This window comes from Mizuhopecten yessoensis, unplaced genomic scaffold (genome assembly GCF_002113885.1).
Source record: "Mizuhopecten yessoensis strain PY_sf001 unplaced genomic scaffold, ASM211388v2 scaffold11057, whole genome shotgun sequence".
In the NCBI taxonomy this organism is placed as follows: Eukaryota; Metazoa; Mollusca; class Bivalvia; order Pectinida; family Pectinidae; genus Mizuhopecten; species Mizuhopecten yessoensis.
The window spans coordinates 649,219-675,434 of NW_018408857.1; the positions used below are offsets into that span (position 1 = coordinate 649,219).

Sequence of the window (26,216 nt, forward strand, 5' to 3'; positions counted from 1 at the left end):
GGACAGAGACAGGTGGTAGCTATGGGCAGCTTAACTTGTTACATGGTGGTACTTATGAAAAGGTGGCCTCTAAGGCAGGTTTTATTGAATAACAAGTCATTATTTAATCTTTTTACCCCTATTTAACTTAAGTAGACTCTTCCATGTATTGATATGGATAAATCCATTATAGCCTACAGTGGTGAAAGGGTTGGCCCTTTTTCTATTTTGCGTAAACTCCTTCTGAAGAATGCAGTCTTTTATATGATGGCGTACCAATTAGAAGAAGGCAGTCTTTTTCATGGTGGTGATCTAATAATAAAAGGAAATCTTTTCGATGAGAGTGTGGCGACAACTCCAGGGACTGTCTTCGTTTGGCTCTTTAACGTGGATTGTCTGTTCACCAAGGATGGGGCTCTCGGTCAAATCCAGGGGAGCGCCATTCATATCCACCAGTATAAAATTGTGAATACTCTCTACAGTCAGCTGGAAGAAAAGAGTACAACAACGATGTAGATGTTGTGAATATAGAACAAGGCATTCCACAGTCCTCAAACGTTAACAATTTTTTTTATTTACCAAGCTGTTTTGGATATAGTTCACAGTGTGAATACTTCCTGTACTCCCCACTCCAACAACGATACCAAACCTGGTTACTTTAGGTGAATTAATATGGAAGTCCCACCCCTGGACAAACTTTTTTAAAGGTTGAGGTCAAAGTTCAAACCATAGGTCACAGTGACCTACTTTTTAAACTTGAAACTCTACCTTCCTAAGAAGCACTTAAATACAACATCTGGTTACTCTAGTAGAAATAGTGTAGGAGATATGCTCCGTGCAAATTTGTTCAAAAGTAACGGTCAAAAAGGGCAAACCATAGGCCACAGTGACCTATTTTTATACAGGACAGTAACACTTCGCTATCTACAGATGGGCTTGCATACCAAAAATGGTTACTCCAGGTGAAATAGTAAAGAAAATATGCTCTAAAACTGGGTATAGGGTACAGGCGATAGATGGATTAATTCATAAAGATTAACTGAGAGCAGTTCATCATGCTGTTTGTCGTCATTTTTTACAAGCAAACATCAGCACTGAGTCAGGCAGACACCCAGATATACAACACACATCCCTGCCCCTCCCCAACACCCAGATATACAACACACGTCCACGCCCTTCCCCAACACCCAGATATACAACACACGTCCACGCCCCTCCCCAACACCCAGATATACAACACACGTTCGTGCCCCTCCCCCACACCCAGATATACAACACACGTTCGTGCCCCTCCCCAACACCCAGATATACAACACACATTCGTGCCCCTCCCCCACACCCAGATATACAACACACGTTCGTGCCCCTCCCCAACACCCAGATATACAACACACATTCGTGCCCCTCCCCCACACCCAGATATACAACACACGTTCGTGCCCCTCCCCAACACCCAGATATACAACACACATTCGTGCCCCTCCCCCACACCCAGATATACAACACACGTTCGTGCCCCTACCCCACACCCAGATATACAACACATGTCCACGCCCCTCCCCAACACCCAGATATACAACACACGTTCGTGCCCCTCCCCCACACCCAGATATACAACACACGTTCGTGCCCCTACCCCACACCCAGATATACAACACATGTCCACGCCCCTCCCCAACACCCAGATATACAACACACGTTCGTGCCCCTCCCCCACACCCAGATATACAACAAAGGTTCGTGCCCCTACCCCACACCCAGATATACAACACATGTCCACGCCCCTCCCCCACACCCAGATATACAACACACGTCCACGCCCCTCCCCCACACCCATATATACAACACACGTCCACGCCCCTCCCCCACACCCAGATATACAACATACGCTTAAATTTGTTTAATGAACAGACAAACCAAATCAGGAACTGATCTTTTTGACAAGTTAACAAAAAACTAAAAAATATCAGATTGAAAATCCACTGCATTATGAAATAGAAATCGTTCCATATATTGAACTCCCTGAACGAAAACACTTTGTGTTATATTGATCTACTCAGCATTTATATACAGCGAGCTCAGAAGAATGAAATCTGAATCAACACAGAACAGAGCCCTGAGGAAGCTGACCTTTACTGAAAGTTCTGCGTCAATGACTTCTTCCCAAGTTTTCTTTATGTGTTCCCCTTCAAGTCTGATGTTGAAGAGCTCGCCTTGTGAGGTGACCACATGGACCAAAGCCCCACAGTTACTGGCCTCAGGCATTACATATTCCTGCTGAATCCTCATTAAGGACATCTGGAAATCTTCCTCATCATCATTAGCAAGGGAAATGTCTTCGGGGTCGGACATATTATCCTGAAAATACAGCAACAGGTTTATCAGGGTATCTTGGGGAAAAAGAACCATGGTTCAAAATGAGAAAAACAACTGTGTAATATATTTGACATCGACAAAATTAGAACTACGCCATATGACGGAACAAGAAAAATGGAAATTTTGATGAAAAAAAAATCAAAATACAATATATTATTGTTTTTTCAACTAGAAAGTGATGCGAGGACTTCCTTATTTTAAAAATTTGACAGTTTTTTTCCCGACATATTTGATCAATGTGATTTTGAAAGTTAGGTCCAGGTGACTTTTTTTGGGAAAAATCATTAAAAGACTTGTATACAGTTATTTTACGTTATTTATCAATAACCAAAAGGGGCATTTTTTTTCTTTCTTGTAAAGAACACATTGGAGAATCGGTCCGTTAAACAAACCTAAAATGGGAGATGCTAAAATCTCGTTGAGGTGTTTTTTTTCTGAAAAAATTTGAGATGTATGTCCTGTACTAAGCCCAGAGGAAAACAAATATTTAGTTACCCAGAGTAAGATGTAGGCTTATTATATAATTACAGGACAGCGAAATAACATTTGTTGGCATTTCAATTGCAGTAGATATACATGCATGGGCTTATTACCAGGCATGGGCTTATAACCAGGGATGGGCTTATTACCAAGGATGGGCTTATTATCAGGCATGGGCATATAACCAGGGATGGGCTTATAACCAGGCATGGGCTTATTACCAGGCATGGGCTTATAACCAGGGATGGGCTTATTACCAGGCATGGGCTTATAACCAGGGATGGGCCGATAGCCAGGCACATGCTTATTGCCAGAATACATACGGCTAAAACCAGAAACATTGAATTCTATCCATACATGTTCCTTTTGTTATCTGAATTAAACAAGAACACGATACTTCTGCTATCTCAAAACCATGTTGGCTATCTCAATTTATTTGCCCGAAGAATTTCAGTAATAACACATGGTCAGCACAATGACAGAATGTTTCTACCACGTAGGACCGCAGTGGATGATTGATTCAGTTCAAGTTCACTAGACCTTCATCCCTGGGTCGTGGATTTGAGGCCTACATGGTCTAGTTTTCCTCCATTACCAAAACCTGGCACCATAGCTGTTAATAGGATGTAATACACAAACGAACCAAACCATTTTGACCACATCTGGTTAGAACTTATTGTGTAAAATTGAGAACAGTTCTGAACCAGTGGCAGCATTTGATTCAACTAATCAGAAGACAAGAGTGGCCATCTTGGATTTTGTGTCAACCTGAATACAACAGCATCTTTAAAGACTGAAGAAAACATTATTCAAATTTTTCATAAAAAGTAAATTTTTCTTACCAGTTCGTCAATCTGTGACCTAGAATTTTCACTGTGGAGCGACAACTCTTCTAGTAACTCCGCTGTCAATGAAATTGGGTATAATTACTACTTATAATTATAATTTGATGTTGTATAGTACATAATGTTTTCTTGTAGGACTGGGTATTGGGAAGCAAAACCGTTTTGAAATATTTTGCATTATTGAATTGAATATTGCATTACGTATTGTAATATATTGCCGAGGATCAAAAACCTCCGAGGATGTGGTTTTGAATTCCTGTAAGTGTTTTCTGTCTTATATTTTGATAAATAATAAATTCTATTGATGCGCTTTAACAGGTGTTTATCCTTTTTATTTATTTTGACAGTATGTTCCCTCTCAGTACAAGAAATAAAGAAAACAAGACGACACTGTCGTCGTTATCCCCCGCTCGCAGTGCAAATTAGTCATTAAAAACATGAAGCGTAAAAAATGGGTCATAATCAGCATCCGCAGTATGTTTTCCGTAGAGCAACCCTAGATACACCATTGATGCAAGTTTAATCAGCATAGCACTTATAGTAGGCAAGATATAGATGAGAGCAATTCTTCTTAACCAGGTGCATGGACAGATGGACACACAGACAGACCCCATTTCTATATCCACCGCCAACTCGCTGAGCGAGGGATAACAAAACTAAAATACTGTTGAATTTGTCACACCTGTTAAGGGGAGGCTACTACATATAAAAAAAATCTGCAGTGCAGTGGGACAGGGATACTTAACTTTGATTACTCAAGGGTGCTTGCACTTAAATCCTTCTTCCTATTTCTTATATACCTCTTTCTTTCATTCTAAACTCTTCATTAACTCATTACTCCTGAAATTTCATAATGAACTATTCCAACCTCTGAATTGGAAGAGTTCAAAAGTGTCTTCAGGGATGAAAGAGTTGACTACCTTCATCTATCGTTTTTTTTCTTCCATCTGAACTTACCGATCTTGCTTTCGTTTTCTTTCTGTTGTTGTTCCATCCTTGAGTCGGATTTCACCGATGATGTCCCGCTGCTTTTTGGAGGGGTGCTTCCAGTTTTCCACGAAGGAGGTGAAGTCATTTGTTTTTGAGGAGTGAAGTAGGGCTTGACCTCTCTAGGGTTTGGTGACCTGTAATGGGTCGAGCGTTGCTGGGGTTCAGAAGTCTGACGGTCAGTCTTTCTCTTGTTCGTATTCAGGTTCAGATGTAGGTTTTTCTTGTTGTGTTTCATGTTCGGTGAGCTCAAAGGGGCTGAGCATGGCGACTGAGACTTGATTGGGGAGAGACTGCGTTCGTCGGATTCTATCGGAACTCTTGCTGCTGCAATAACGACAGGCTGAGGCCGTGGCTTCCTAATCTTGGAGATGGCTCCAGTGTTTTTGTCAGTGATAATTAATGGATAAGGCCTCATCTGTGCAGACAAGTCATTTAACTGGACAGGAAACTGCTTAGCCTCCCCAGTGGGAGTCACATCATCCCTTGCTTGACCTTGACCTTTAGTAGAGACATTATTGAAAAAGGTTTCCTTATTGTCAAGCTGAAGATTATGACATTGACCTTTAACTTGTGAGTGAAATTCAGAAGTTTCTTCATCCCCAGAAGCAAACAAATCATCCATTGGGATAGAACTATTTTCTTCTCCGTTTAACGTCATGGAGGCCATAAGGATTTCCCACTTGGGTAAGTCGTGATGCAATGGAACTTTGCGGTGTGTTCTTTCTTGCAAAGTGTCTGTGGGAATTGGACCAGTTCTGTTTGAACCTTCATCTTCTTCAGAACTGTGGATATCTTCAGTGGAACTGTGCGGTGAAAAGTCATGTATCCTTGGTTCCCCGCTGGATACACTACCTTCCTGTAGGGAATTCTCACTAGAAGAGTATTTCTGTCCAGTCAAGGTCGCTGTGTCCTCTAAAGAATCCAAAACTGTTGGCAAGTTTGCATTGTTGGAGGTGGAGTCATCGAGCAGGGAACCCAAGTCGGGCAACTTGTCCTCAGCATCAGTATGTCTGGACTGCACACTAGGATCTCCCTGAACCTCCTCCCTTTCATCCTCTTCTGCAATACTGTGATTACTGGCACGTCGACTTTCACCAGTTGCCCTGTAGTCTGTTGTTGCCGCTGCCCAGTGTCTCGTCTCAACTGGAGAGTCCTTCATATTTTGTCGAAGGGCTTTGTCAAACATTTCATGCACAACATCAGGAATGGAAGCTGGTCCTTGCCTTTCGTCTTCGGACACCATGTTGCCAAGCAATGCCTCAAAATCTGGAATATTGGCGTGACTTCTGTCGAAATAATCCATAGTGTTTTCTATATCTTCACCCTCTGAATTGGAATCACTGTCCGGGTCTGGTTGGAAAGGCTCCAGAAAATTCTTGTATTTTCCTTCAAAATTTTCTACCCCTACATCAATGTCATTTACGTATTTTCTGAAAAATTCCTCTGGATTTATGGCATAATATTTGGCTGGGCTAGGAGGTGGCATCACTCCAAGGTCTTTTGTGCTTCCATGGTAACTCGACAGCGTGATATGGCTCGGGTTTGGGAGAAGATTCGGGGGATGGCGTGGTGTGACTATTCCAACAGACGTCAGTATTTCCTCCCCGATGCCATTTGACCCAAAAGGAGGTAAATTTGATCTAGGTTTATGGGCTGCAGTACTACCAATATCTTTTGTCCCATCATTACCAGTCTGAGATGAATCAGAATGTGAAATTGCTGAGCTGTGCGATACAGTTGAGCCTGTAGTCAAAGTTGACGCACCCTTTGACCTCGAAGAAGTACTCTGTGACAATGACGATGTACTCGGTGATGTTTGGTATTGAACTTTAACCTCTTCAACGAGAGCCTTATCAATGTCATCGGAGATTTTGATATCGGTGCTGAGGGGAGATGATTCAAGCACTGATACGAAAGTTTCGGGTGCTGGTCCTCCTGTAGCAGAAAAAGAAATTGATGAATGACAATTGAGGACATCCTGGCAAGGTAAATATAAGAGAATTTATGTAACCATAACAACAGGCTAACTCTGATATGATACTGCTTATCAAGACTTTGTACGGGAGATAACTCTCACACAAATAAAGCATGATGTGTAAGGCAGCATACAGCCTTAAGTGAAACTATAAATATCTAACACCAAAAGTTTTGTCTCTATGAATTAAATTGTTAATTTGAAATTGTTTTGTAAACCTTAATGGTATTGAGTTTCACCCTCTTGCCTCAATTAATGCAAACTGACTTTGGGAAGAGTCATCCTCCGTTTGTTGAACAACTAACTAACTTACTACTGTCTACCTCAAACAATTTAGGGTGTAAATGTCTCTTATGACCTTTGAATTCCTTGACATTAATGTGCGTATTATTCTGAATAAGTTCCTTGAAAACAACATCATGGTAGAAGAGTGTTAAAATATTGATATTTCACCAGTACCTGTGAGTAATTTGAAGGCCTCATGTTGCAGTACTTTACTTGCAGAGGGGCGGGCATTCGGGTCCTTCTTCAGGGCAAATTCCACCAGATTGTAGACGTCTCGACTCACATTAGCAGGAAGGTCTTTAAGGGGTGGTTCCCGTTCTGCAATCTGAAATAACAGATCAGAGTTTCTCATTTCTTATTCATGTTTTTATCAAGTACATGGGTTTTCCTCATTATCTAGGTATTCCATTATTCCTGAATGAGCTTGGGTAAAAAAAACTTGTTCAATTTTTTCATACATTTTCTCCTGTGTTCTTTATTGTTTAAGTAAGCAGAAAATTTTCAAGTCATACTAATCAACAAAGCCTCCAATTTAACTTTTATTGAAAGAAAAAATAACGGAAAAAATCTCCAAATATCACTACAGTGTATCATCTATAAGAGAAGTAAACCTGACTCTTTCATTTTTATGTCTCTTTCCATGTGCCAAACCCCCATTATAATGCCAAATTTCAACTGAAAACATGGCAGTATACATGTGACATTGTTTTGTCCCAGACAATAATAGAATGTCATCAGGGTTAGGAATCCCTGACGTTCACATATCAACATCATTGTTCAGTTTAGTTGTGGTGAAAGAAATCTACCTTCCTTCTGAAGGGAAGTAACTCCATAAATATGAATGATAGGTGCTGAGAAATTTCGTTTCTAAAAATATTTTCCTTTTTCTGTTATTTTTCTGGATATTTTCTTACAAACAGGACATATGCGTTTTACAAGGAATCTTTGGTAAGCATTGATATTTTGTTAATTTTCTAATTGTTACGAAGAAAAAGAATGAAATAAATGGTAATACAATGTATATTTATTTATTCAAGAATTGAAGGAATATAACTTACAATGAAATTGAGTGTGCCGACATATCCGTACCGCCTGACCCAGGGGGGCCAACCACTCAGCATGTGGATCAGGACGCAAATGGCTGCCCACACATCTGACCTTGCACCATGACCTTGACCTTTGGCCTTCTCTGGACTAAAGCTTGTCGGAGTTCCAACAGGACTGGCCTCCCTAAGGACATGCTCCATGCGACGTGCCACCCCAAAGTCGGAGACAACCAAATTGGTGGTATTCTTTCGCAGTAATATATTATCAGCTGTAAATTGAAAATTATTTTTTTATTTTCATTTTATTCAATCATTGAAGAATTTCTGATTAAAAACTAGAAAAATGTCAAAATGACATGAAAGTCACCCCATCATTCTATATGATCATTTTCCGATAAATCATTGACCAAGCTACAACAGATATATTTCCACCTATCAATCAAAATGGTAAACAATGACCAGGTGTTAATACATACACGCTGTTCAGGTAGTAATGCCATCACATGGAATTAATAAGAAAGCATGTGGCAAATATAACGTTAGCGTTGACAGACACCTCGAATACAGGGAGATCTGTGCGCTGACACGGTCATCTGGCATGGGCAGAAAGGTAATTGGAATATAACGATGTTGTTTTCACAACATTAAGTTTCAGAAAAGATTCAATCTTATATACGGATAAATCTTTTACTTTTTTTGTTTGTTATAAAATACACTTTTCCAAGTAGTTTTCTGATCGTCTGTAAATCGTCAGAAATATTTTTCAAACTCGTACTTTTATCATTATCGGTTCAATTTGCATGGATGCCACCTTGTAAATTCCTGCCGATTAATAGTATCATGCGACCTTGACTCTTTACGGTACACAAACTTGCTAACTTCGCCACTTTACCCATGTTGTTTTGACACATTCCTACAGACAAGAAGATTGAATAGTTCAGCATGATTTTACCCAAGAACGACATTTTAACCCCAGAGAGCTAAATACGATGCAAATCTTCGTTATGTTTTCCCATACGTGGTATTTATCAATTCACAACGTAATGTCCTGAAAAGTTGGGCCTACTTTACTCGAGTTTATTTATCCGATTCTATCGTATAATATGACTTAAACTTGCAACTTTTCATAATTGTTAAATTGGCAATGCAATTAGGGGTTATTCAACGAAATTTAGCAGTTTATTGCTGCGAACATATTTCAAAACGTTTCCGAAAATCCTCGAAAAATCCTACGATAAATGGTTGGGACCAAGGACTGGTTTTGGATTGTTCATGAGTATCGTGTACACCCCTTTCTTGACATTTCATTTTTCCTTAAAAAAGTGTGCACTATAATTAGTAATTTGTAATTCCCATGCGAAATTTGGAACGCCTTTAGGTTTTACGCCATTCCTGTTTAAAAAGGAAATTGATATCCGAGTTATCAAAGAGCTTTTAATTAGCACCTGTTATATTCCGACAGAAGCAAACATTTAACAGCATAAGGCAACAGAGGTCAAAATCTGGGACTGAAACCGAAATTAATAGTCCCCAGTGGACTAAAAACCACATAAAATATTTTTTGAATGACAATTGATCCTTACTTCTTGACACTCTTAAAAAGTCAGGAGTACTTCATTGATTGCTTTGGATGTCCTCACAATAGCTAGGGTCATAATGCTAGTTGAACTTTTAAGGGAGATTACTCAAATAACAAGAGGCACAAGGGGCTTTTATTAAGGGCCTTAGCGGTCACCTGAGTTATATTATAGGTACTAGTACAGGTAGCTTAATTTCATTGATGGGATGTACAAAATGTGGAAAACAACATGTAAACAAAGTGAAATACAATACTTGTCATGTCACCAAAGAATAAGAACTTTAAATTATTCAAATAAATTATTTTGCTATTGAGAAGTATACCCTCTTCCCAAGGGAGAGCAGATGATCTGGAGGATAATGAAATTTACAATTAAGAAAATTAACTGAGTCAGATGAAGATTTTTTTTAACCATAATCCTCATTTGGGCCCCAGCCCTCCAGCCCCTGGCGATGGGGCAGGATCTTATTTTTTCTCCTACCATCTAATTGTCATCTGGCATCATAATCATTCCAACCAAGTTTGAATAATTTCCTGCTGAAAATGGTCAAAATATACCGAAAAGTGTTATTTCCCTATATAAACTATAGTAAATTTTACCCCCTCCCCAAAGGAGAACAGATTGCCCGGTAACACTGAAATTTACAATTCAAATAAAGACCCGGATGATCTTTTTATACATGCAAATAAATTGACTGTAGTACCTCTGAATCTGGAGAAGATTTTTGAAATATTAGTTCCCTTTCCCTTTCGAGCCCCGCCCAGGCCCCTGGGGTTGGAGCAGAAATCCCGATTTTACAATCTGATACCATCTTTCTCCAAGGATGATTCTCACCAAGTAAGAATAATTTCCTACTGAAAATGAACAAAATATACCCAAAAGTGTTATTTCTCTACATAAACTATAGTAAACTTTACCCTCTCCCCAAGGGAGAACGGATGGCCCGGGGGTCCTGAAATTTACAATTTAAATAAAGCCCCTGATGATCTTTTCATCCATGCAAAGAAAATGACTGTAATACCTCTAAGTCTGGAGAAGAATATTTTTGAAATATTGGTTAATTTTCCCTTTGGAGCCCCACCCAGGCCCCTGGGGTTGGGGTAGGTATCCCAATTTTACAATTTTGTAGCCTCATCTACCAAGGATGATTTTGACCAAGTTTGAAAAAATTCCATCCACTTGTTCTTGAGAAGAAGTTGAAAATGTAAAAAGTTTACGTGCGACAGAAAGCGATCAAAATAGGTCCCTTGAGCAAAGCTCAGGTGACCTAAAAATCATAGGTATGAAGAGCTTGTATTGCCCACAACTTTCTTTAGTTACACAACATTCATTTCCCTTTGCCCAATATTGTTTCAGACAAGATTTTGTTAAATCCTTTCACCCATATTAGTAGTCCTTTAAAGATTAACCCTGATTTTCCTTATTGGGGAATCATATCCTTCATTTATACAAAGTTTGATTCCCTAGTCCAAAGGACAAATTCTGAAATTGTTCACAGACAACACAGCATGGCATAAGCTAACCGTAAAAGAAAAATGTTCACTGGGGTTTTGAATTTTTTTTTTAAATGAAATGATGCAATAATATTGAGGTAAATACAAAATGTTTTGCTATTTTTTTGAGGAATATATAAGAGGAGTTTATAAAGTCAAATACAGCTTAAAGCCTAATACATCTGTACTGTATACTAGAAAAAAATTGCCCTTTGCAGTAAAATCCCTTTTTTACCCCCATATTTAATTTGCCATTCACATTAAGTTACTATATATATTATGCTTTATACAACTGTTTGGTGTAATGCTAAATGTGCCCTCATTACAGAGGGTGGAAAGGCGAAAATTAAACTTCCAAAAACCCTGACAATACCTTTGATGTCCTCGTGTATAGTGGATCGTTCCTCCAGGTAGACCAACACCTGTAAAATCTGTTGTAAGTAGTTCAGCGCGGTCCAGTGACTCAGCCGATGTCCCGTCTCCTTCTGTAGGTTGATAGTTTCTGTAAGACACCCTCCTGTAACCAAACAACAAGGTTAGACTAATCAAATAAAGCAAGATGTGCTCTTTTAAAACTGTTTTGTGCTTGAACACAGTGAAACCCAGGGTTCAACAGCCAACACTAGTTCTCTAGAACTCTGGGACTAGGAGATTTCAGCAAGGACGTCATCGTCAGATACCCAGGGCTAATGTTGCTCTGCTTCTCACTCAGCAGCGAAGACACCTTTTATTCATGATATCAATTTTGAGCACACAGAATCTCCCCCATGAATATTTCAATTGGTCGGCAAATATGGATACATAGATCATGAAATAAGAATAGTTTTGGAAAACTGCTTAAAATACAGATCTCCTTAATAAGGCAGTACTTATTTGATGTCCCCCACAGTCAATCACGCTTTTTTAACGAAAGAGATTGGACTACTTACATTGACATGGACAAGTAAATAATCTACTCAACTAGTCATGTGATCTACCAGGCCAAAATAGTTCATGTCTAACCCAGTTTCAAATCTGCACATGATGAACAGGGTTTTTCATTGCTATGGGTTCAATCTATCAGTACTATATATCTATCCAACAAGTCATTAGGATTGATATGTCTCACCTGTGCCCCGCTTTGACCATCAATGCACATGTCAAGTTTGGTTGGTCTAGCACTAATAGTTTCAGAGAAACTAACTTAAACACAAAAACTTAATGTTGATGGAGATGTTGACAAAGTGAATGGACCATGAAAGGTAGGTTGCATCCAGCATTGGATGCATGGGTTGAGATGTACTACCTAAGATGCATCTATGGTCCAGGTTTGGTTGATCTAGCACTTATACTTTCAGTAAAACTAACTTAAACGCAAAACCTTAATGTTGATGTAGATGCTGACAAAGTCAATGGGCCATGAAAGGTAGGCCCCATCCAGCATTTGATGCATGGGTTGAGATGAACTACCTAAGATGCATCTATGGTCCAGGTTTGGTTGGTCTAGCACTTATACTTTCAGTAAAACTAACTTAAACGCAAAATCTTAATGTTGATGGAGATGCTGACAAAGTCAATGGACCATGAAAGGTAGGCCACATCCAGCATTTGATGCATGGGTTGAGATGTACTACCTAAGATGCATCTATGGTCCAAGTTTGGTTAGTGTAGCACTTTCAGTGAAATTGACTTAAACGCAAAAACTTAATGTTGACGTCGCCTTCACCAAAAAGCAACACATAAATCTCGCTTCCACTACTTGGTGGCGGCGAGACCAAATCCCATGCCTTGTTATAAGCCGAGCCATGTCAAATACAATTTAGCAGAAATGTTATAAATGCTATTTCATTGTCCGACTATATGTTGGGGTTTATGTGTTGAACCCCTGGGGATATTGCAGGATTTCTATAATTAGACATTTAATTGAGGTCTGGTTTATGCAGATTTCTAGATTAAAGAGGGTTCAATTAAACCAAGTTAAGTTTTTGGTAACGATGGGATTGCAGATAAGTTTTGCTGCATGAATTTATAACGTAAATAAAACACACTGCTGCCAGCATTTTCTTTATTTCAAAATGAACTTATCTCTTTCACAACGGTTAAATTATATTAATCACTTGTGTTGGCCAAACAGAAATGTATATTTTTAAACTCTATTTATTTTACAACAATTATGAAACAAGTTATATCAACTTATATACATCACTCTTGTTGGCATACGAGGGGTCTAAATGTGGAGGAAATGGAGTACTCGAAGAAAAACCCTCGTACATGCAGTCAGGCAGGTGACCCCGTACCTTTCACTACTATTAGGGAATCAAACCCTGGTCGCCTTAGTGGAAAGACGGTTTGTTATCCACTGCGCCATCCGAACACCAAAAAGTGGAAATGTGTAGGGCGTGTAATTGTGAAATTTAGCTAAAAAATCAAGAATAAATCCAAATCCCCAGCTGTCCTGGTAACAGGTGAGTGTGCTATCCACTGCCCCACCCAACTACCCATCTACAGAATTAATTTGCACAAAATGATCTAAAGTCTTACCATCTATAAACTCTTCAAAGATGTAGATGTTGTGTCCGTGACGTATCGCTCCATACAGTTGTACAATGTTCGGATGAGACAGATCACTCCAGATGTCAAGTTCACGTTCGTCAAACTTGAGAATGTTTATCTGGGAAAAGAATGAAAATGAAACATTTTGAAAACTTAAAAAAGAATGAAAATGAAACATTTTGAAAACTTAAAAAGTATATTTCAATTTAATAAATATCAATAACAATGTAAACTTTATTTATTTACAACAATTATGAAACAAGTGTTTTTTTTTAATAACTTATAGCTATGTACTCTTGTTGGCCGGGTGTTAGCGTGCAGGTGTGGGGGGGGGGGGGGGGGTTTTTCCGGTGGGGGGAGCCGGAGTACCCAGAGAAAACCCACGTGGTCAGGCAGGTGACCCCATATTTTTTCTTTTTGGGGAATTGAACTCTGGCCGCCTTGCTTTAGACTTTTTTAGGGTAATGAAAAATACATTGTTTATTTTTTGTAATTCAAAACGTACCATATTTGACCGCCACCGCCAACAAGACCCCACTCGCAATTAACACCCCCCCCCCCCCCCCCCCCCCCCCCCTCCCTCCCTTATTTCGTCTGTTTCTCTTAAAAAATATACATTTTTTGTCTCTGAGCATAAGCAAATTATCTGTATCTAACTTGATGCAATGAAACATTAACCCAAGTTGAAATTTTACAAATAATAATGTCACTGAATTAGGCACAAAAGGAAATAGTATACAGTGTCATGTTCAATTCTCTACTGTGATTCTGTATTGGTTTCTTTTATAAAGGATGATGGAATTATGTATTCCTGAAAGAACCGAGGATGATTATTATAAAAAAGTCATTCGGATTGATATGTCTCATGATCACCTGTGCCCACTTTGACTATCAATGCATGCACATATCAGAGAAACTAACTTAGATACAAAAACTTGATGTTGATGAAGATGCTGACAAAGTGAATGTTAGGCTGCATCTAGCATTTGATGCACGGGTTGAGATGTACTACCTAAGATGCATCTATGGTCCAACTTTGGTTCGTGTTGCAGTTACACTTTCAGTGAAACTAACGGGTAAGTTAAATACATAAACCTAATGTTGACGCCGCTGCAGCCGCCGTTGTTGCTGGTAATGCAACACCTTAGTCTCACTTCCACTACTTTGTGGCAGCGAGACAAAAAAATATGATGGAATATGACAAAATTTCAAGATATATAAATGGCTGTTCTTAAAACAAAACATTGTTCTGTTGCTGAAAGAACACCATGCTTTTCCTTTTTTAATGGTTGTGTACATTGCAGATTTTAACGTAAAACAACATGTTTTGACTTGTTTCTTTGTTTATGTTTTACGTCCAATTAACAGCAGTGGATGTGCCAGGTTTTGTTGGTGGAGAGGAGCAGGAGTTTCCAGAGAAAACCCCCCGAACTACAGCCCAGTGGTGGAGGGCTAGTGGTAGCAGAATGACAGACGCCTTAACTACTTGGCCACCATGGACCCTATTTGACTTGTACTGAATCCTTTATATGTATGGTCTGTATCAAAGAAACAAATTACAACATCATTTTAAAATACCATTTCGTGTTGGTAAAGACAGGTAATATCGCTTTGATATCGAAAAATATTTGACCAACCTTTTTGATGCAGAACTTAAAGTCTGTGTTGTAATCTTGAGCCAGGTGACATTTGCCAGACATCCCAGTTCCCAAGTGAGTCAGACGGATCCACTGAAAATTTTTCTGGTAACGTGTCCGAAAAATAGAAAATTTCTCCTATAGGGGAAGAAATAAATTGAAAAAATAGTTTGTGTTTATCTAATGTAGATTTCAATAGATATTTTTCAAACAAGATGAAGAAAAAAAAAAAGTTGACATTACAAAATTTGTGGTATATATATTTTCAAAAGAAATGTTTTAAGGCTTCATGATCACTTGGTGTTTTTTATTGAAAAGTTTCTACTTTCATTATTAGAAAATAAAACTGTGCAAATACAAAATGTGACATTTTTATCAATAAAGAAAAAATAAGAATTTTGTATCATGTTTAGATAACCCGATATATATATGCTAATTACAATACCTTGTTTTCCGTGAGGACCACACCCTCCTCTCGTAAATGTTTTTTCTCGTAGCTTTTGTCTCTCTGGTAAACTTCTTTGATCTGTTTCCAGTACCGTGCTACATATCGGAGGTTTTCTTTGAAGGCATATACAACTTCTCCGATTCCCGGGTATCCAACCGGTCTCATCTGAACCGATGTCAGCTGTTCGCTTGCCATTTCAGGTGGATAAAAGTTTAGGGGGAGACTACTCGTCCTTTCTGCTCCGTAAACCTTTTCCGGATTAAGAGAAGTGTATTTTTCAACTTCGGCAATACTTGGAAGTGGTTCCTCTGGTGAGGGTAAACTCTTTGTGGCTGCGGGAATCTCTAATTTAGCTGTGCTGAATGAAACTTTACGTTCTTTTGGACGTACAGATTTTGGAATGGTTTCATGTTCTTCAGTTTTGTGAGCATGAGGAGCTGATCTAGACTGACTTGGATATGGATATCTATTGTCATCGGAAATGGCCAGCCGCGCTGGACGTGTCTGTCTTTGATTAATCACTTCTCCAGATTCTGTTCTTCGAGCAAATGGCTCTGATCGAGATCCAGTAAATTGACTAGCTGTTGCGGTTTCTGATATACTCTGTAGGTTGGGCTGGAATACAACGCTGCTTCTTGAAGAACGTGATGGTCTTGTCGATGGTATGCCTCCGATACTACTACTTCCAACAGAATTCAGACTACCCAACTGAATACTGGACAGACTGAAATAATCCTCTCCTTCATCCAATAGAATGTCTTGACTGCCATCTTCAGGTCTTCGTGAGAATCGAGCAAGATATTTCTTTAATTTTGGCCAGAGTTCCTTTCCACGCTGAGAGATTTTTTCTGGATGCTGTTTGAATTTGCTCTGGATTTTTTTACAGATTGGTAACGGACAGGCCTGTTCTGATCCCGAGGATCCACACTCCAAACATAACTGCAAATGTTTGGAAACCAAGCAGAATGCTCGCTGGCACATATCGCAACACTTGAAGTCACATGGACAATTTCCAAAATGGCTGATGAGAGAAAACAGGAAAGCACAAATGCTGCAATCTGCGACAACATCGCTTCCTCCCATTTTACGTGAATTCAAGCATGCTACCAAGCACTCACTGATTTCTTTCATAATATCAGGAGGAATATCCTGAAAAGAATAACCAAATAAATTTCAATTTCAAATATTTTTTTCGTTATCAAAATTCTTTCAAACCAGGCATTTTCTTAAATATTTTGACACTATTCTTAACTGATTAAGTTTCCTTATTTTGGAGGTGGAATCGAAAAATTTCACTTTCATTTTTGACTTTTGAAATCAACAGAATTTTAAAATCTTGAATGTAAATTTACTTTCATCAATCTTAAAGTCTTGAATGTAAAATTGCCTTGAACAATGTAAGTCTTTTGTGTAAAATTGTCTTGGTCAGTTGAAGTCTTTTGTGTAAAGTTGTCTTCATCAATCAAAGTCTTGTATGAAAGGAGTCTTAATTAAGTCTGTGATGTAATTATTTTTTCTTGATCAATCAAAGTCTTGAATGTTAAGTTGTCTTCATCAATCAAAGTCTTGTATGTAAAGCAGTCTTAATTAAGTCTGGAATGTTAAGTTTTTCTTGATCAATCAAAGTCTTGTATGTTATGAGCCGTACCTCCTTCAGTTCAGCCAATTTCTTGTAAGTCTCCATTTTCTTTTCTTCTTCAGAAGTATCCTTTTTACGATATTTGAAGTTAGATGATGGAGCACTACTGTTGGTGGGGGTGTCTGTTTTGGATGACTCATTATTGTTGTCTTCAGGCAGAGGTTCCTGTAAGCATACAGAACAGTCTGTGAATCACTTGGACCAAAGATTTCATTATTTCCAGAATATAATCATAAATAATGATAATAAACAATAGTGCCTGATGTGTAGTAATTGTTCTTGAGTTACATCAAATATATAATCCATATTCATTTAGATTTTTTTTCATGGAGGTGTGTTTGTGTGTGTTCATTAATTCATGCGTTAATTAATAGTTGTTCATGAATGAAATTTTTTGTCAATGTTTTTTAAGCGTTAGAAAAATTTAGTCCTTGATTTGATGTTACTTTCTTCATGAACCACACATGAAACATACTTTCAACTTCCATATCTATTTTCAATGTAATATTAAATGCCTATGGAGGTCAGGGATCTTAGATACATCTTTAAATTTATGACCTAGGAATAAAGTCCAAAGGGCCAGGGGCTGGACTCCCAGGCAAACCGTAGTAGCATGAATAAATTTGTTTCATCATACCCACTCTGTGTGTATGTGTTGAAACAGCAAGGATTTCTTTTGTTTTTAACCCTTTCACCACTGTAGACCATAATGGACTCTTCCATATCAATGCATGGTAGAGTCTACTAAAGTTACATAGGGACGAAAGGGTTAAGTAGTACAACTGTACCATCCCTTTAGCCCTTGGGGGTCAAACCAACTTCATTTATTCAAAATATGACCACCTTAAGCTAATGATATTTCAATTTGTGATGCTGTTTAGGAGAGGTAGATTTTGAAGCAAAAACGCCAAGTTACCATTGGCCAACATCTTTACCTGTTCATCAATGTCTTTTTCATTATCTAAGTTATGTCTGCTTTCTTTGTTTTCTCCTTCTTTGTTCCCATTTCCTTCTCCAGAAGATTTCTAAACATTGAATGATATTTTTTTGAGTAATTGTAGTTTTCAATAAATATCAACAAATAATAAAGTTTCCATTCCAGTAGCTAACAAAACAACAAAATCAAAATTTGAGGATTTAATCATCAAACAGCAAATATTGGAACACAAGATAAGTCAGTCTTTTAAATAAAAAAGTAATTGTAAGTTATATACTTTTTCTAATCATTTCACCATTAAGAAAAATCTTTTAAATTCCAGATGCATTGAAACCAGGCTCTAAAGTTCCTCTGAGACAATTGCCCAATCAGACTTAACAACTTGGTGGGTACCTCTGCATCTGTTACATGAACAAATGCAAAGAAGAGTTCCACTAAAAAGAAATTGACTTTGACTTTCCCCCTCCTATATAAAAGATCTGGCAAACCAAACAAGAGGCCCATGGGCCTTAACGGTCACCTGAGTCCTACAGTATTTATTTTTGTTGTTGAAATATGAACCAATTTGAGTAAAAAATAGTTAAGTTTAATGTTAACTTAAGTTTGTCAGGACCATGAGCTCATCATTCCTAGACCGAGTTTCAGTAAAATCGGCCTATTAAAACTTGTTTTTAAGTTTGAAATAGTTATTTTCAAAATAGTGGCCGTGGCAGCCATATGGGATTTCTGATTGACCCGAAAAATAACAACACTTTGTCAGGACCAATTAAGTCGATCATTCCTACCATGTTTCAGTTCAATCGGCACAGCAGAACTTGACTTTAAGTTTGAAATTGTTTTTTCAAAGTGGCGGCCATATTGGATTTTTGATCGACCCAAATAAGAACAACACTTTGTAAGGAACATGAGTCGATCATTCCTACAAAGTTTCAGTTCAATCGGCCCAGCAGAACTTGACTTTAAGTTTGAAATAGTTTTTCAAAATGGCGACCGTGCTGGCCATATTGGATTTCTGATCGCCCTGAAATATAACACCACTTTGTCAGGACTATGAGTCGATCATTCCTACCAAGTTTCAGTACAATCAGTCCAGTAGAACTTGACTTTAAGTTTGAAATAGTTTTTCAAAATGGCGACCGTGATGGCCATATTGGATTTCTGATCGCCCTGAAATATAACACCACTTTGTCAGGACTATGAGTCGATCATTCCTACCAAGTTTCAGTTCAATCAGTCCAGTAGAACTTGACTTTAAGTTTGAAATAGTTTTTCAAAATAGCTGCCATGGTGGCCATATTGGATTTCTGATCGACCAGATAACGAACAACACTTTGTCAGGTAGATGTCAGTAACCTTCCCATGTAATATTAATGAAATCCCTTCGCCAGTATTTCAGCTTAAGCTGAAAATGTAAAATGTTAACGGACAACGGACGACGCACGACGAGGGACGAAGATGGATAGCAATACGTCACTTGAGCTAAAGCTAAAGAGCTTAAGAGTAACTTCCCCTGTCAAGTTATCTTTCTTTCAATGTTCAGTTTTTCCACAGGCTTTGCAGCCGATAAATTGGACACTCAGCAATTTGTTTTGAAGCTTTGCATTTACCATTTTTACACAAGGCAACATTGGTTCAGTGTAGACTTAGCAATGTAAAACCCTGTGAATTCTATTTTTCGAACCTTCAAATTTTGAACAACTACATTGTATAATTCTGTAGAGTGATTTTGATGGAATACTTATTTTGCACAAAAGTAACAAAGGTTTGTTTGTTAATTGATACCCTTTATCTTAAGGATTACAAAGATTCAATTCTTAGAAGACAACAGGTTGATATGTAACAGGGATTACATATAACAGAGTTGCCTCCCCTGTTACTGGTACATGATGTTTATCATGATAATTTTGTATATTATACCAGTAGTGTGATGAAACATATTTATATCTAGATTGAGTGTTTTGTAGAATAATATTCCTGTAATTAAATAAAAGTATATGTAACAGAGGTCATTATTATTTCAACGCCTCCGCTAGGAATCGAACCCGGTACCTCTGGCTTACTAGTCTTATGCTCTACTGAATGAGCTATAAAGAGAAAATCTCCCTAGCAGAGTCGGTAGGAAGCGGCTAGTATTTTACCAAGGTGACATACTCACCCTCAAGGAAAGAACTTGTTTCAAGTTTTCCAGGGGTAATAGTGATTCCTTTGCAAGTATCTCCGAGTAGTTTTGTCCCTATGTGGGCACCAACGTAACAGAGGTCATTATTAATTCAACGCCTCCGCTAAGAATCGAACCCGGGACCTCTGGCGTACTAGTTTTATGCTCTACCGAATGAGCTATAAAGAGAAAATCTCCCTAGCCGAGTCAGTAGGAAGCGGCTTGTATTTCACCAAGGTGACATATAGATATTGTAATGTAAAAAAGAATAAAGAATAAGATAAACTGATAAATAGATCACTTCTTATTGTGCATTATGCAAATTATCAATACACCATTTTATTGAATATGCATTTTAGAATATAATGATAACGTTTGTTACTCTGAATTGGACAAAGTTCTAGCTTTAACCCGGAATAACGATAGCATTGAGTTGTTTATAACTTGTTCCTGTTAGATTATACAGAGGAACTCGAAGCCAACCAAATTGAACCTGGGTTGACAGTGGGACTGGGAAAGTGCAGTCCTGTTGCAGATATAGTTTTTCAAATGACTTTTCTTCTACATATAGAAATATGGTTCGTTTTTTTTGACAAGCTACTCTTATCACCTACCTGACTGCCGCAACAGTCCTGGAATCCATTTCCCTGACAACCGCTATCAGAATCAGTTGGCTGCTTTTTCAAGTTATCTCCCTTGCATTTAAAGCTCTGCACTGAGGTCAAGCATCCAATTGGGGGCAGTCCGGACCACTGTTTCTTTGGAAACAGTTTTTTGACAAATAGTACTGACATCCTTCTTCCCTTTCTGAAAGGAAGGCTCTGAAAGGCTGTATTCCTAGGTGAAAACTTCCTATTGGATGCTATTCTTGGAGGAAAATCCTGAATGGTTACTTTTCTTAAAGGACAATTCCAGTTGGCTGTTTTGTGCATTTCCAGATACAAGAACTCTAGTTGTTTCACCTTCTTCTTCAGCTTCTTATTCGCTTTGGTCTGCATTGCAAGTCCTGAGAATATTGTAAATGTAAATGTAATTCCTCATTAATCTATTTATTTATTTGTTTGTTTGTTTATATATTTATTTTTTTGTATGCTTTGAATTACATACTTCATCATTAATCTGTTTATTTATTTATTATGCGCGGGGCATTTAAAAATTTCGTTTGGGAGATAAAGAACTGGTAGTTGGAGATCATTTGCATAATAATTGGACGTGGTAAGTATTGTTTTTGATATAAAATGGGAAAACAATTAAAGCATTACTTCATTTTGGGAATATAAAGCTATTTGTTGCTAGGGGAAGCAGCCTGTTATACGTATTCTATAGTAAAACTAGGAAAAAAATCACTGAGGTTTTAATCACTTTAACTTTGCCCAGGTATTGTTCCACAAAAGGAATTTGCCAATAGGTAGTCATAAATTTAAAAGTAAATATGTACATTTTTTAAACTTCTGGTTGTATCTCACGTTGCATTGTTATTTACTCTTACCTCGACCAATATTGGATTGCAGAGTAGCCAAGGTACCTAAACCAATGTCCAGTGAAGTCAACTCGGTCCATTGTTTGCCTTCGAGGAACTGTTGTCTATCCAGACAGTTGAATGGATTGTCTCCCTTCAATGAGGAAACTTCAGCAGTTTTCTTGGGCTCTAAAATAATTGAGAACAGGATTTTTAAGCTATCAACTGTCTCAGTATTTATATTTTTGATATAATAAAAAGCTATTTTTAAACAAACAAAAAAGAAAAACACAAACTTTATTCCATATTTGGCCTAAAAATCAACCTCCCCCCTTTGAGCTTGGGAGAAAAATGCAGACCAACAAAACTGTTACCATTTTTGATCTTATAAATGCCCTGGAAACTTCGCAGTTTGCGAAAATTAGAATGATGGCAGAGCCTTCCAAAATTCTCAGAAAACAGCCAGGATAGACATTTTTTTATGTAAGTTGGTAAATCATGTTGACAGGTTGGGATTCACTGACAAGGAAAAAGAATTGGTGGTGTTTAAAGGGATTTGATGTGTATTTGTTTGAATACAGTGAATATATAGTTGTCAGAAGAGGCCCCTAAAATGGTTGGTATCTTTTCTGTTCTAACCTTAGTCCCCGACTGCACGATCAGTTTATAGTATAATGTTCCTAAATGACCCCCTTATGTTGATGGGTTGTTCAACCAATTAAAACAAGGACAGAGACCATTTTTAACAGGTGCCCTTACGCTGTTTTTTTATGTCGGAGCATTCCACCCCTTCACTTTTCTAACAACCTAATTGAAAAGAAGTCTCTAATTATTGCTTCTTTTAGAAAAGAACTTTGGGAAGTTCAACAAATTCTGATTTTCCAGACCTGCTGTCAGTGCCCAGTGGATTTTTAAATCAAATAGGGAAATAATAATGAATTTGTCCCACTAATTTAATTGTTTATAAATTTAAATTATATATTTCTATTGTATAAATAAAAATTCATAACTATTTGCTATAATCAACTGGCATTAAACACCAAATCAGAAAACATTTCAAAGAAATTGGAACTCTTCTCTGTTGGAGATACAATACAGATTGTTAGAATTATACCTTAAGCTAAACAGACTTTGTGCAGGACACAAATCCGTTTCCTTACCTTCAGTGCATTCTTGCACAGTTCTATTGGTCATCATCAGGAGCTGGTTTGTAATGTCTTTCAGCTCCCGTGTGCATTTACTCTTCAGCCGTAAACTTTCAGTGGAAAATACCTCTAGGTCAATATTGAGCTCACATTCCACATAGTCATTGCCATCTTCTATGTCCTCCTCAAACTCTTCTTCTGCCTGCAGTTCCATCTTTTCCCTGCTAAAGTAATCTTTTTCCTCATTTGTTTCTGAACATTTGAACATGGTATCAAAATCTGTTGACACCAGGCTTTTCTTTCCGTTTTTGTCGAGGCTGTCCTTCAGCTGAGCGACCTCCTTTTCCGCATTCAGTACCGAGGCCTCCAGTTGAGCAATCTCTTTTTCTGCATCCAATTCTGAAACTTCAAGAGACAAGATATCAGAATATGAAGAATCCAGACTCATCTTGCCATTTATGTCCATATATGCTTTCCATATTTCAGATGACAAGGTATCAAAATCGGCAGACTGCGAGTCCTTTGTACAATTTATGTCCGTGCCGAACTTTAGAGAAGGTAGATCACTGTCCTCGTTTAAACTGTCAATGCATAAACTTTTCTCAAATTCGCGACTTTCAAATGTCTTATATTCCGATTCGTCAACACTCAATGTCTCGGGCTTAACTTCATCTGATTTTTCCGTTTCGTCGTTGTCCTTGTCTGGATCGCCCTCCGACTTGCTGTTCCCCAAGTCCAAGGAGACGATTGAGATGTTGGACTGCACGCTATCAAAGGTATGCTCATCCTCCACGGCAAAAACCATCAACTCTTTAACCGGAGTTTCTTCCTCTTCCTTCAGATCAACAGTGTTGCCCATCAGTGATGCAAATCTGAAATATGAAAGATAAGCAATATGATTATCAAAATTATGACACAAGTTTTATCAACTTAATGGTATATAAAGTCAGACTTTTTGGCGAAGATGGGACGCAAAAAGGGGTCTTAATGTGGGAGGAAACCAAAGCGCCTGGAGAAAAGCCATCTTGTCAGGCAGCAGGTGACCTATACCTTAATTTTCACGCTTTATGGAAGAATCGAACCCCAGCCACCTTGGTAAAAGGCAATTCAGTGCACTTTCCAAAGTGGAACCTGACCACCCAAGGGCCAGGAGGGCAACTTACGGCACATATAACTAACTGTGAATTATAATACAGATGGCGCTGACTATTCCTTCCCCCCCCCCGATTGATTGAATCATGTATTGGCTTTCCTAAATAGTACGATCAAATACCTGTTATCTTGAACAGCTGGCGGCGGACTGGTTGTTGAAAAGTCACTTGACCTCCATTGCTGGTCGTTCTGTCGACGGCACCAGTCCTTGCTCCATCTCTTGTCTAGACTGTTGTCCTTTTTCAGACCATCATTTGGGTCCGGGATATTTTGTTCTTTCTTTTCCAGTGGAACAATCTTTTCCTCGGAAGTTTCTTTCTCGGAACTATCAGATTTTTCCTCAAGGTTGTATATATCTTTCAAACCTGACTTTTTATCCGTTATGTTGAAGCTTCCTTTAGACTTCCCTTTGAAATCATTCTCCTGTATTTCCTTCATCATTTCCATGACCCGCTTTGACGGAACTCCGTCTTTCTTGAACTCCTCCATTTGTGAATCTTCAATGTGTTTAGCACACCTTGCATTGTTCAGCTTCGTCATATTCTTAATCTGGATACAATCTTCCACACTTCTGTTGGTATCTGAATCTGTAATCTCTCCTTGGTCAAGATGGTGACTATTTTTGTCTGGTACAAAAACTATTCTAGCATGGCAAAGTCCTTGGTCAGTCGGACATGTGAGAAAGACTAAACTTTCTGTTTCGAAGTCTTCTTGATCCGACATGTCTTTTGGTTCTTCATAAGTTTTTATCAACCATACGACATTGACCAACTGCGGTCTTTACCGATAGTGGACGCGGCCTGACATGAAGTTAATGAAGTGTTTTGTGAATTAACAAACCAAAAATGCAAGTCCTTCAAATTTCCTTGTAAATATATATATAGAATTTAGTACAGTATTATTCAACACTGCACATCAGGCAGGTTTATTTCCTTCTATGCCCTGGCTGAAAACCGGCCGACCCAGCTTAACACGCCAGGTACTTCACTGACATTGAATGAATCACCCAGATTTTGAGTGTAGAACCCTCCTGTTAGCTATCTCTGGTCTGTCTGGGTATCAGCTGGTACACTTTAATTTCCTTGTCATTGTTGTATTAATTGCTCCAACTCATATAGTGTAAATAAGTCCTAAACGCCTTACAAGGACACATCCTGTAAAAAGGAGGAAGAAATTAAAAAACAATGTCAGCAAAGTACGCAAATATACACATATTTGATTACATAATACACGGATACTTAGGGCAGAGGGAACTTGAGGATATATATGATTTAATATAGATTTAATTATACTTTTTCTTTTTTTTTAAATCGTCATTATTTTCTTTCTCTGTTTGTCCATTCATTTTAATTGTCTTATCAAACATTTTTTTATTTCTTTCGAGTTTTTCATTTTCCCCCACAGAACATTATACACATTCGGGAATTCTCATGATGGAGCCTGTGCTGAACCCCTGTAAGGCATATATCATATGATAAACACCTCCACAAGAGTCGAGGAAGGTCTCTCACACATTTTTCAATTTTCCTTTCACCTTTCAAATATTGAATAACAATGCTCAAATAGATTTGTGTCCGATTTACACTTTATCAAAACATTTATTGTAATTCACAGCGTATATTACAGAAAATTATTAACATACATACGACTTCCTCAGGTAATGACACACATTTTAAAAAGATACAAAAGCTATAGTTCAGTTTAATATATAGTTCCTGTTAAACTGAACAAATGTTAATAGAGTGTAGTGTTTACTTTTAAATATAGAACAGTTAAAATCTTTTTAAACATTGTTGGTGCTCATTTTTAAAATATGAACTTATTTTGTTTTACAACAATGATGAAACAAGTTATTACAACTTATAGTTTAACTCTTGTTGACCTGTATGTGTGTATATATGTATGTGTGTGTGTGTGGGGGGGGAGGGGGTCTTAGTGTGGGAGGAAACCAGGTAGCCTGGAGAAAACCCACATGGTCGGACAGGTGACCCCATACCTTTTCATGTCCAATCGGGGAGTTGACTATCAGCCGAAAGCACCTGTCTAATTTAACAGATTTA

General features: G+C 38.1%; 1 protein-coding gene across 4 annotated transcripts in view; it reads right to left on the reverse strand.

The window, feature by feature from the left end:
• Positions 1-272: 272 nt before the first annotated feature.
• Positions 273-26,216, reverse strand: part of LOC110465122 — a 53,513-nt gene continuing 27,569 nt past the window's right edge. For all 4 annotated transcript variants that reach the window (XM_021520720.1, XM_021520721.1, XM_021520722.1 and 1 more), the window contains 17 exons: positions 24,278-25,310; positions 23,411-23,876; positions 23,020-23,368; positions 21,890-22,048; positions 21,015-21,406; positions 18,241-18,330; positions 17,315-17,470; positions 15,664-16,815; positions 15,219-15,356; positions 13,570-13,699; positions 11,423-11,566; positions 7,989-8,245; positions 7,105-7,255; positions 4,638-6,605; positions 3,678-3,739; positions 2,110-2,337; positions 273-465 (listed from right to left, as the gene is read on the reverse strand). In XM_021520720.1, the coding sequence (XP_021376395.1) occupies positions 292-465; positions 2,110-2,337; positions 3,678-3,739; positions 4,638-6,605; positions 7,105-7,255; positions 7,989-8,245; positions 11,423-11,566; positions 13,570-13,699; positions 15,219-15,356; positions 15,664-16,815; positions 17,315-17,470; positions 18,241-18,330; positions 21,015-21,406; positions 21,890-22,048; positions 23,020-23,368; positions 23,411-23,876; positions 24,278-24,879 (6,618 nt within the window). In that variant the 5' untranslated portion in view covers positions 24,880-25,310 and the 3' untranslated portion in view covers positions 273-291. The remainder of the gene's footprint in view (positions 466-2,109; positions 2,338-3,677; positions 3,740-4,637; positions 6,606-7,104; positions 7,256-7,988; positions 8,246-11,422; positions 11,567-13,569; positions 13,700-15,218; positions 15,357-15,663; positions 16,816-17,314; positions 17,471-18,240; positions 18,331-21,014; positions 21,407-21,889; positions 22,049-23,019; positions 23,369-23,410; positions 23,877-24,277; positions 25,311-26,216) is intronic.